The 11,727-nt window shown below is 37.9% G+C and overlaps 2 protein-coding genes across 3 annotated transcripts in view; both read left to right on the top strand.

Moving 5' to 3' along the window:
- LOC106950423 (group 3 secretory phospholipase A2-like) overlaps positions 1 to 6,782 on the top strand; it is an 11,033-nt gene extending 4,251 nt beyond the window's left edge. Inside the window, exons 2-7 of the mRNA XM_015037280.1 lie at positions 1,339 to 1,471; positions 2,054 to 2,188; positions 4,034 to 4,992; positions 5,958 to 6,087; positions 6,233 to 6,352; positions 6,478 to 6,782. Of these exons, the coding sequence (XP_014892766.1) occupies positions 1,339 to 1,471; positions 2,054 to 2,188; positions 4,034 to 4,992; positions 5,958 to 6,087; positions 6,233 to 6,352; positions 6,478 to 6,661 (1,661 nt within the window). The 3' untranslated portion in view covers positions 6,662 to 6,782. The remainder of the gene's footprint in view (positions 1 to 1,338; positions 1,472 to 2,053; positions 2,189 to 4,033; positions 4,993 to 5,957; positions 6,088 to 6,232; positions 6,353 to 6,477) is intronic.
- A 1,486-nt stretch (positions 6,783 to 8,268) lies between these two features.
- The window catches only part of hectd4 (HECT domain E3 ubiquitin protein ligase 4), a 40,364-nt gene continuing 36,905 nt past the window's right edge, over positions 8,269 to 11,727 (top strand). For both annotated transcript variants that reach the window (XM_015037279.1, XM_015037278.1), the window contains exon 1: positions 8,269 to 8,960. In XM_015037279.1, coding sequence (XP_014892765.1) covers positions 8,814 to 8,960 — 147 coding nt within the window. In that variant the 5' untranslated portion in view covers positions 8,269 to 8,813. The remainder of the gene's footprint in view (positions 8,961 to 11,727) is intronic.

The following is an 11,727-nucleotide window of genomic DNA, read 5'->3' as shown; positions in this document are numbered from 1 at the left end:
TGGGTGGGTTTTCTTTTTTTATAATGTTTTAAATTTTGTTTTTTTTTTTTTTTTTTTTTTTTTTTTTTTTTTTTTTTTTTTAGCTTTTTCTGTTTGAGATATTACAGCTTTGTCTTCTGTCTCTGGTCTGCTCTTGTTCCTTCTATGCACCACAAATCTGGAACAAACTTTCAGAAAACAGCAAAACAGCCGAAACATTGAGTTCCTTTAAATCTGCACTGAAACCCCAGCTGTTTAGAGTTACTTTTGAAACATAACCATGAAACTATTAATCAATAATCTGATGTGTAAAATGTAATGTTGTTGACTGTGTGCTTGATTTAGCATTTTTCTATTTTTATCATAAAACGCACTTTAAAATGCCTTGTTGCTGAAACGTACTATACAAATAAAATTTGATTGATTGATGGACTGATTTGTTATGGTATATAGCCTACAGCTGCATGTGTTCTGGGAGAATGGAAAAAATCTGGGAAGATTTTCCATTTATCTCATATGACTGCAATGAAGTGAGGAAAAAGAGTGCAAGGCAGCAGCACAGCTATTCTCCCCTTGCATTTTTTTTTATTTTATTTCAAAATTTGTCACATTACGAAGGTAAATGGAGCTAAATACAGGGCAGTCCCAGCACCAATCCAATAAAAAGCGGCAAAAGACTTTATTCTGGGGTGGAGGTTCACCTTAAGGCATCTGGCCCAGTAAAAGTCCAGATATATGCAAAATTGGGAATCTGTGACAGCACTTGAAAATGAATGTCCACTGTCTCTCCATGTACATTCTTACTGAGCATGAGCTGATTTGCAAATACAAAAAGTAAAAAATTGACAAAATACACATTTTCTAGAGTCGCAGCTGTAATAAGACCACAAGATGGCAATAAGAAGCTCTGATTCAGAGGGTCTGAATACAAATGGACACCATCCATCCATCCATCCATCCATCCATCCATCCATCCATCCATCCATCCATCCATCCATCCATCCATCCATCTTTTAATAAAAGTTTTTAATCCTTAGACAAAAGGATGGGAAAAAATATGCACCAGGTAACATCTATCCTTTTCAAGTCCCAATGTGACAAAATCTGCAAAGGGCGTATGAGTATTTTGCAAGTCATGGTAGATGTTCCAATGTTTTAAAAGAGAAATCAAATATACATTATTGATGCATTTACCTCTGCAATATTTTTCTTTTCACATTAGACATGTTGGGTTTATTTCAAAACCGCTGCCTCCCACCTCAAAATCAATTTGAATTAAAATCATGTTAACTGAGCTTAAATCTTGAACTTTCTTCATGCAAACAGCCTTTGACATCAAGGTCCCGCTCTCGTTCGCAGGCATGTTCGAGAGAGCAGATAAGTGTTGCCGTGAACACGACCACTGCTCAGACATCATCCCAGCTTTCACAGTGAATTATGGAGTCTTCAACCCCAATTTCTTCACAGTCTCACACTGCGAGTGTGACCAAAGGTGAGACTCCGAATGCACCACTTAAAGTGAGTTCTGGATTTCATACATGTGTGCCTTCTGGGAAAACTCCTGCAAGCAGTAAATTACATCCCCTCATACTGCGCTGGCTGCACCTAGGGATGCTTTGAAGCAACATGTTGGAAGTTTTATGGTTTGACATCTTCATATTTCATTCAAAAATTTGAAACACGCTTAAGAAAATCTGGAGATGTTTTTTTTTATTATCAATTTAACTTCATGGCAACGTCTTCCAGGCAAAGTGTTTCTTTCAAGAGTGAACATGTTTTCTATAATGTCATTCGATGGGCATTCCTTTCTTTCTTTCCATCCATCCATCCCCCCCCCTTTTTTTGCAGTGATTGAGAATCCTGTTTTATTCTGAGATCACATCTAATATTGAAATCTGCACCACATCATTCCTCTACTTTTTTTCATGTCAGTTTCCAAGATAGTAGATTATTATTCAGCTCAAGCAAGTACAAGCTCAGAAAAAGAATAAAACAAGGCAGCGGTACGGAGCTCTTACATGGTATTTGAGTGACTGAATATTTTCTTAACCTTTGCCTGCTCTCCGTTTGTCAGGTTTCGACAGTGCCTTCTGGGCATGAACGACAGCATTTCAAGTATGGTGGGCTACAGCTTCTTCAACATCCTGAAGGTTCCCTGCTTTGAGCTGAAGCAGCTGAAGCACTGCACACAGATGTACTGGTGGGGGATGTAAGCGAGGCAGACACACTGATGCTGTTGCTTGGACTGCATATTTATAGGCAGAACATTTGTTTTTAAGAAAAACAGGAATTTTCTTCATGGAGATGTTGAACTAAGCCACGTTTTTCTCTCAAACTTGCTAAATAAACTCTAAATAAAGATTTTAACCATGTTTTTGCTCTGTAGGCTTATCTTGGTGTCAAGGAGAGTAAAAAAAAATTAGAAATGTTTAACAGTCAAAGAAATAATGGTCAGAAAATGAACTCTTAAGCCTGAAGAATTTATTAGATTCTTTTTAGAATATAAAAAAAATAAATAAATACAATTACATGGATTCCTAAAAATTATTTTGCTTCTTAATTGGTACATCAGGTGTTGGCTTTTAGGTGTCGTATATTAATAATGTTTCTATGTTTTCCCAACACTACACACAGCACTATATAGCATTTTCCCCAAACCTACTACAATAAATAACCAGAATTTAATTTCTTTTTTCTTTTTTTTTTAGTAATAAAAAAAGGACAAAGATCAAATCTTTACAATGAGGTGGATGGTTGCAATTTCTTGGAAGCAATGTTCTATACTGTGGAACAAAATGTCAAGCAAGTAATTTCAAAAAGTACATTGATATCAGAAAAAGGAACACACTGAACCATTTTGAGATACATCTTGTAGCATTACTGTTCTTCAGTAATGCTACTGAAAAACTCACTCTTGGAGTGAAAGTCTTCCTTATTGCCCTTTAATATCAAAACATTGCGGGGTTCTGTAATATTATCTGTCAGAGGCATTATGAGGCACTGCGGACGACCTAAAGAGCCACAGAACTGTAGTTTAGACAGAGAGTCTCTTTCCAGTTTGTGCAGTAGACATTTAAGTCATTACTGCCTGAGTTGTGGGTGCATTATCTTATGTTCCTCTGATTGTACTACCTTTCTTTCTCATTTCAAGAAGAACAGTAGAGACTTGTCTTATGTGTGGGTGTATATTGTTTAATGTTTGGTGGATTTTTACCCTTTCTGCTGCTGATATATGAAATAACAACAGAAGCTCCTCCACCAGAGGGCAGAAGAAACGTGGGTGTCAAAAATGCCTCATTTGCGTTGCAGTATGGTGGGTCTAAGTCCATATCCAGAGGTTATTAGTCCTCGAAGCAGCCAGCCCAGGTTTACCGCCTGCTGTTGCTGCATGTCTTCCTCCCTTCTCTCTTGAATATATCCTGTCTAAAAACAGCAAATAAAGACCACTAGAGCAGAAATTTGCATAGCAATCGGTCACTTTCAGAAACTGCAGTTTCCTTTATACATCCATGACCTGTGATTGTAAGCTGTATATTTTGATGCGATTTTAATGTTAAGCTGCATCACTGCTGCCGTAAGTTCATATTTTAACCTTAGTTTATTTTTAGTGTGGTGTGATTTGACTAGACATACAAAAATATCTTTGAAAAACAAGTACATTTGGCATTATTAGGATGAAAAAGGGAATTTATCCACCAAAGTGGTTCTGTTTCTAAATAAGTGCTGTTGCTTCTTTAGTTTTTTTTTATCTGTCTAATTAGAACAATAATCAAATGCCAAATCAGCTCTGCACTAAGATCAACACTTAAGAACTAGCTCTTGTAAAGCAGTGGAACTGTTTAATTTGGGAAAACTTTGAAAATAATCAAGAATTTGAGTACCTGTACAGCTTTACCACATTTACATGAATCACTGTACCTTTAAATGAGTCAATTGGTAATAAATTTTTTTCTTTGTACTTGAATATGACCAAAAATCCTAATTCATGTTTTTTGTAATTTTCATGCAATCTTTTATTTCATCGCTTCACTCTGTGCATGTTTTCTCTCCGTAGGTGCAAAAAGGCCAGTGAGGCTCCTTATGCCGTCTTCAAAAGCCCCCAACCTTTCAATAGCTCTGATGTTATAGGCAAACATGTTCACACAGACGGCAAGAATTTAACAAGCAGTAAAGATCAGCATTTATCTCAGAGGCCTGCGTCTAACCCTCAGAGGAAGGCGTCGCAATCTAAACATAGATGTGGCCTCAGAGACCCACCTAGAGGAGATACATTTCACCGCAGAAGGACAAAGGCGAATGGATGCAAAAGGCAAGAAAAGCTCTCTGGAGAAGGACCTTCACAAAAGCCCAAAACAGTCAAGAAGGTACATATTTCTACAAGGAAAAGAGGCGACAAAATGAAGAAAAGGAGAAAGGATTTTTCTGATGGTGCACAGAAAAGCAACATTCCACCAGCCATCCCTGCAACTACCTCGACACAAATATCACCTAAAGCGATACCTTTGCATTTTCCAGCATTAACAAGGAGGCTGAATTTTCAGGAAGACTCAACAAATGTCAAAGGAGTAACCAAACAAGCAAAAGATAAAAAGAAAGCCCCAAAGCACGGTAAATGCTGTGGATCCAGCATGTCTGTGAGTGGGGACATTCCTCGGCTGCACTGTAAAATCTGTGTAAAACAAACAGTAACTCCCACAACAACCGTTACGCCGACAAATACATATGCAGGGGGATTGACAGTCAATCATAAGAGAACACGTTTGAAATATAAAGCAGGAACACCCAGCCAGGAAACTCTAGCAACTGTTTGGAGTGCAGCTACGGTTGCAACCCCCATTACAAGAGAACAAAAGATGATGGCCTCTCTTCATAAAAAGGACAAACCACAAAAGCAGTTGGATTTCCATGTATTGTGGAAGCAGGCAGGTCAGCAGCCCTTGGGTCATACTACCACCCAAAGGATCCGTGCAGAGAACGTCCTGGTAAAAAACGATGAGAAACGTAATATGACAGGTGAGTGAATGCGGTTACCTTTGAAGCAAAAGGATGGCCTGCTCACATGCAGCGATTAGATCAACATCAGCTTCTGCTTCTCTTTGTGGTGAATATAAATATTGTTCAATTCTTATTTCTTTTCGGGAGCTTTTTGCACAATCTTCTTACTAAATCCCCAAATGACTCCTGAAATGCCATTTGACGGGTCGGCTTTTAACAGTCTAGGAAATTCAAATTAACTAGTTCATCTGTCAATATTTTATATTGGATTCAGTTGTGACATTACTATTTCATAAGTTCTGTTTTGACGTTTTCTTGTCTCTATGGGAATTTTCAGTGAATAATGACATGACAGTTTCAGCTTTTTACTGGCAAATACTCATTTCTGGTTGTTTGGCCGAATGAAAACTACAACTAATATTTATTTCAAATGCTTTACTTTCAAAAATTACTTTTCATTCTGACAAACAAGTCTTTTTGTAAATGCATATTCCAATTTACGTGTACATGTACATACATATACCCCCAGTAATATTTGTTTAAATGTTCTTGAGCAAGAACCTCTGGAGTTTCTGCAGCCGTCATCAGGCTTCTGGCCTAATTCTGGATAGATATTTGACAACTCTTCTTGGTTCTGCTAAACACTCTTGTCATTGTGAACAAACACCTAATTTTTATCTTTTCTAACCAAATCTGTTATTAAAAAATCTTTGGCGCCATGTGGAAAGTTACAAATATGTGTAATGCTTTAGGAAGTCACATTTGGAGCAGGCGCTTCTTTCTTGGACAACAACCTTTTCATACATACTAACGCTAAACTGGCTTTTCTATGTTCCAACATCATCCATTTTTTTATCAGACTTTGTGGTTTCTAGGCTGCTCCTGAACCTCCTAGGACATTTCCTTTTGTATAGTTGAGTGAAAGTTTGGATCAGATGGTCGAAACTTCGTTTAAAGATGTTTGTTCGTTTTGGCGTCATCAGATAATGAGCTCCTGTGCCGAAGCCTCAAACATCTGGATGATTGTAAATTTAAAATTCCACCTTTGGCGAAGAAATATAATCTGACAAACATGAAGTCCAAGACAGCCTATCACTGTGACTGCACAAGCCGGTAAAAATGTTTCTTTCACTTTTAATCATATTGCATGCTTTTATTCACATTCCTAAACTGTGATATGTGACTTTATTGCTGCTTGTGAATTTGTCAAATCTAATACAAGACGAACAATCTTGCTTGGGTTTTTCTGATCCCGCAGTTTGGCAGTTCAAATCAAAAATGTAAAGAAACCAAGTCCTCCTCGCTCTCTCTTGAGGGAATTTGTCTCTCAAGACTGCTTTACTCTGCCAAAGGAGAATAAATGTAATCGCACGAAGAGGTATCAAGCCTTAAAGTTCTTGTCTAAGCAACGTATCTTGTCGGAAGCCTACACACAGATTGTCTGTACAACTAGTTAAAAGACTGATTTCACTTGTTGATATATTTTTTATGTTTCCTTTCTAGATGTTCTGGAGGTTTCACTAAGGCCTCTGAACTACATCAAGCACTTAGGAAGAGAGAAGAAGAAAAAGACTCTGCTGCGATGAGATTTTCAACCAGTGGCAGGAAAAAAAGGATTCCTCTCCGTCTTCATAAGTATTGCCTAAGGCTGCAGATGAGAGCGGATATCATGGCACAGCTCAAATGAATATAGACTGAGCTGTGTGCGGTAACTAGGCTGCTTAAGAGCTTCATCATGTTTCATAGAGAACTATTTTTTGAAGATCATTTCATCTTCCACTACCAAAAGAAACAAGTTTTGACATGAATGTGCTTCATGCATTTCCCTTATTTTTCCCTGCTCACAGAAACGCCTTTTTTGGTTTATCATAAAAATAAATGACCAATATTGTTGCACAAGTCTGAGAGTGTGCCTCCGGTAAAGGTTGATAATATGGAGGATTGGAAAACTGCTAGTAGGTTATTTCTTGGTGGTGTGGTGCATCTTGTCTGTTGAAATCTTTAGCATGTCACTGTTCAATTGTGTGAAGTTTTATATGTCAATCCATCAGAATAAAGAGCGGTTTCAAAAACAATTCCTGGTTTCTGTACCTTGGAGAACCCGCTGCTGAGCAGATGTGTCCAGTGTGAATTTGTTAGTAGAAAATATGAAGAGCATACTATCTTTGATTAGCGCCTCTGATGTGTATGGAATGCCAGAGTGGTCTAATGACTTGAATTGGCAAAACATCAATGATTTGCAAACAACACATATCCTCCTGACTACCAGGAATAAAAATATTGTCCAATCACCATTTTTTTTAAATCCCACAGTCTTTGTAAGGTAATAAAAGGTTTTATGCACTTACTTTGTCTCTTCCCATAAAATGTGTTATTACTGATGAACGCCATTTTTATGAATTGCGTACAAAAAGGTACGTACAAAAGTCCCACCCCTTCAGATGTGGTATCATTGAAAAGATATTCAAGTATCAAGTATCATTTTTGTCCTCTACAGAGGACAAAAATGAACAAAATGAACTACTGGTAGTCAGGAGGATATTTTAAGCAGGAAAGAAAAAGTTAAAAGTTAAAAGTTTTTGACCTCACTGGACATACATAGATAGGCATACTGTCTGTGTTTGTCACATTTACTTATGTGTGGGGCCGTACACAGAGTCAGATACAGGCGACGGAGGAAAAAAAACCTCCAAAATATTCGTTTACAAATTAAATCTACAGTGGCATGAAAAAATGCTTGCCCCCATGCCTGATTTCTGATTATTCCGGATGTCTGTAAAACTTCAGTGTCTCAGAACGTTAAACCAATTTATATATTAACCAAAGACAACAAAAGTAAACAAGTTGTACATTCATAAGGAAGAAAAAAAATGTCAGACATGGTTTTACGGGTGGAAAGTAATTGCCCACTAATTCTACTAATTGGTTGGTCCACCCTAAATAGCAACAGTCTGCATTCATCATAATTCACTGTAATTCAGCCACATTGCAGGGTAACACAAGTGAACAAAAAGAAAACCAGGAATGGGGAAAAGAAAATTTTACACCAGTGTGTATTCTTTTCAATTATTTTATGGTTAAATAGGAATTATTAAGCTTTTTTTTTCAGCTTTTTTCACAACTCACGTCTGTTGAAATGTAAAAATCTATCAATTTTTACATTTCATCAAAAAGTATTTTCTTAATTCAGAAAAAAATAAATAAACAAAAATGAAAAGTCTCATACTGAGTCATGTGTATGAATAAGCTCATGAATTTTTGACAGCTAGACAGCTATTCTTCTGGCGCGATGCATGCTGGGAGCCGTCAGTTGGCCTTGGAAACATGGCCTGGTGACTCCCGTTATCTCCTCCAGGCTCTGACACAGCGGTTTGGCCGGGACCGGAGCTGTCTGCGAGGACGTTTTGAACGTGAAATGAGATCGCCAGAGATGCAGTTCGGGCCCTGAATGGACTGTTGTGCAAACAGCGACGCGGTAACTGGCTTTAGCGCGAGTGTCACGCCCACTGTGGTCGGTAACGTTAAAACGGTACCGTACGGTAAGCTAGCTCAGCTCCGGCTAGTTAAGGCAGCCAGGCAAAAGCAGCTGTTAGCTCGGCAGTGATGTAGTGTGGAGCGGGGGCTGCCGGTGCTGGTTGCTCGCTGTCGGGCTGTCGTGTGTTAGGTTCCTCCCAGCACCACAGTCTGCTCCGCCAGACTCCGCCGTCAGATAAGACTGCGACAGTTAAGGCAGTTATGTTGTTGTAGGTGGTTAGCAGGCTGTCTAGGGCGTTTCTGACTTTCTGTCACTGAATTTTTAATGTTTGCCTCTTTCGGCATCACTGTCGGAGGAGAGAGTGATGGGCTCCGGGGCTGTGGACTCGTCCCAGTGGCTTTCGGTGAAGGAGGAGACGATATTTCTCCATGACGGACTCATACGGGTCACGGATCTGGCCGAGCTGCCCAGTGAGATTGGAGTGTCGGAACAGGGAGACACTGAGCAGGAGGTAGGTGAAAGCCGTCTCTCTCAATAGCGTGTACCACACACATTTATAAATAGAACCGTTCCCACGCAGAGGGTTTGGGGAGAGATCTTTAAGTTTATTATATTGCAAAATGATTTACGTTTGCTGCAAAACAGTCTCAGGGATCACAGCAGTACCGACGTTTGCAAGTTTTCTGCTTTGCTTGTTATTGATTCGCTGTCGGAGCCCAACTGTTTCCCTGCTGCTTTCAAAGTAAAAGCTTTACCGCAATCGCGAATGTCGTTGTGTAACATTAGTATTAAACTTACCAAGCATCTTACAATTGTGTAACATTAGTATTAAACTTACCAAGCATCTTACAATTCACTAAATCTCAGGAAGAACGGGTTATTTAGTTGTTAGTTCTTCGTAAAATCTTCAAAGGATTCATATAAAGTTAAAGAATAAATGGTGACTATTGTCTCCTATAAGAATGTAATACACATACAAAACACGTTTTAGCTTCATTTCATGTTTTACATGTTTCCTGTATTCCGCATCTTTACCCCTAATACCTATTCAACTTAGTTACTTAGTTGAGAGTAGATGGATAAATGCAGATATTTATTATGTCCGCTAAAATGCCGACTTGATTTTCTTTTGAATCAAACCCGGATATTGTCGTAGGGTTAAATTCGTCTAACTTTGTAATGATGACTATTGAAACTTCTAGCTGCAGTAACAATGTGTATTTACAGCCTCGATGTTTCAGTGTGCAAGCTTCTTTATATAAGCGCGAGCTTGTGCTGCCTTTCTTATTGTAAAGGACATGATGTCACATGATTATGAGCTGATGTCTGGTCTGTGTACGCTACCACTGGATTTATGTGGTAACAGGTCCAGCTTGAAATCCATATTTTCATCAATAAATAGATGAAAATATTGGAATGTACAAAGACAGTTGTTAACATGATATGCAACAAATGCTTTATAATTGTGCAGTCAGCAAATATTAACAACTTGCTGTTCAGCCCTTTACATATTTAGCCTGTCATGTAATCGCCACATATTCTTTATTTTTTCCTGAATTGGTCATTTAACTTGTGATTTAATTAACCTGTTTGTCATTTGTTTTCCTTAATTTCAATGTAATTCCAGTGTCATACTGAGCACTGTCTGCACTAACACACAGCTGACAACATGCTGTGATTTTTGTTCAATTTACATGAATGTCAGAAGCATAGATGAGCTGTGTACCTGTTTGAAGCTTTCATGCAGATATATAGTTGCAGGTATTGTGGCCTTGTCCCATTGCATTGGCCTAGAACAGTGGTTCTCAAACTGTTAATTAGAAGTACCACTAAGTACCATGATAGTGTCAAGATAGTTTAATAATAGTTCTGTGGTAAAGCTACTTCTTCTGTTTGTTGTGGAAGAAGGAAGAACAACTTTTATTTCTTCTGCATGTTTTGTATAGAAATTTCCACAAATAGAAATTACAAGTAGGAAATATGAACAAGAAAACATCACAAGTCGGAGTTTATGAAACAGAAGTTTTTTCACCAACCTGGACCTCAAAATTCACTACGGCTGCTGTGAGTTTAAAATGATGTTGAAAACTGCGATTTAAAGATGTTTTAGCACATTGGTTGAATTGAATCGGAAGCTTGGCCTAAGGTGGATTCTTATTTTAATAGCTGTTTAAGTTTACCTTTCCATTACAGTTCATTTACTTATGAATAGCTTCTCATCTGAGTTCCACTAAAGCCAGCCCAAAGTAGAGCAGGTGGTACTTGAAAATACATGGGCTTACAACACTGTGCAGATATATTTATGACATCTCTTCTATTAAATTATTCAATATCCATGTAGCATACAACACAGTTTATACATCTGAGGTGGATGTATTGGAGACAGAGCATTGTTAAAGGGGCAGTGCAGGATTATGTTTACATCAGAGCCAATTACAATGCATTTGTATGATATTTGATCAGCTCACAGATACAGCAGTTCAAAACTGTTCATGTGTAAGCTACATTCCTGTTCCTTTGTCGTTAAGAGATTGAAACAGGCTGTTCAGTAGGATGTGACTCATGGAGGACAAAAAAAATAATAATATCAGTGGTTTATCCGTTTCATTTTATTATTGTGAAATTCATTGCATATCTTGCCCCAGTGTCTATCATTTCTAAGGCTGGCTTAGTAATTTAGTTCCGTTTTCGTAGGTGTTGTAATTCTGACTATTTTTATCTGACGCCTAAAACGAGTGGCAGCAGTGTTTTCCAGACCAGGGTGGAGAAGGGCCAGCATCCAGTGAAAGAGTGTTACTGTAACATAAGAAGCACTGCTGAAATTGAATCAATATAAATTGTGCCTGCTAAATGGTATAAATGGATTTTTTTTTTCTTCTGGCCTATGATTCGTGTGCTGCAGAATGTAATCAATATGTGAAATGCTGCCTAAGTGCACATGAGGCACATTGTTTCACTTTTGATATGTTATACCTAATGATCTTTGCTTTCTCTGACCATTAGACCAAGGGACTGTAGTCACAAGACTTTATTTCCTGGAAATGATTCATCACTTTACTCTGCACAGGGAAAAAAAAATGCATTTAGAGATTAATTGTCTTAATTCTACAATGTTACGTTAATTGCGTTTACACCTACATATGAAAGATTTTTGAAATATTTATATAAAAAATAGTTTTGAAGCAAGAAGACGAGGCATACTTTACAACCCCAAAATATGCTGAATTTGTAAATTTGACACATTTATTTACAAATAATTGCTTTTTTTTTTTTTTTTT

This window comes from Poecilia latipinna, unplaced genomic scaffold (genome assembly GCF_001443285.1).
Source record: "Poecilia latipinna isolate Pla-1442-1.1 unplaced genomic scaffold, P_latipinna-1.0 Scaffold400, whole genome shotgun sequence".
In the NCBI taxonomy this organism is placed as follows: Eukaryota; Metazoa; Chordata; class Actinopteri; order Cyprinodontiformes; family Poeciliidae; genus Poecilia; species Poecilia latipinna.
The sequence above is the reverse complement of the archived record's forward strand: the minus strand, read 5'-3'. Positions and strand labels throughout refer to the sequence as shown.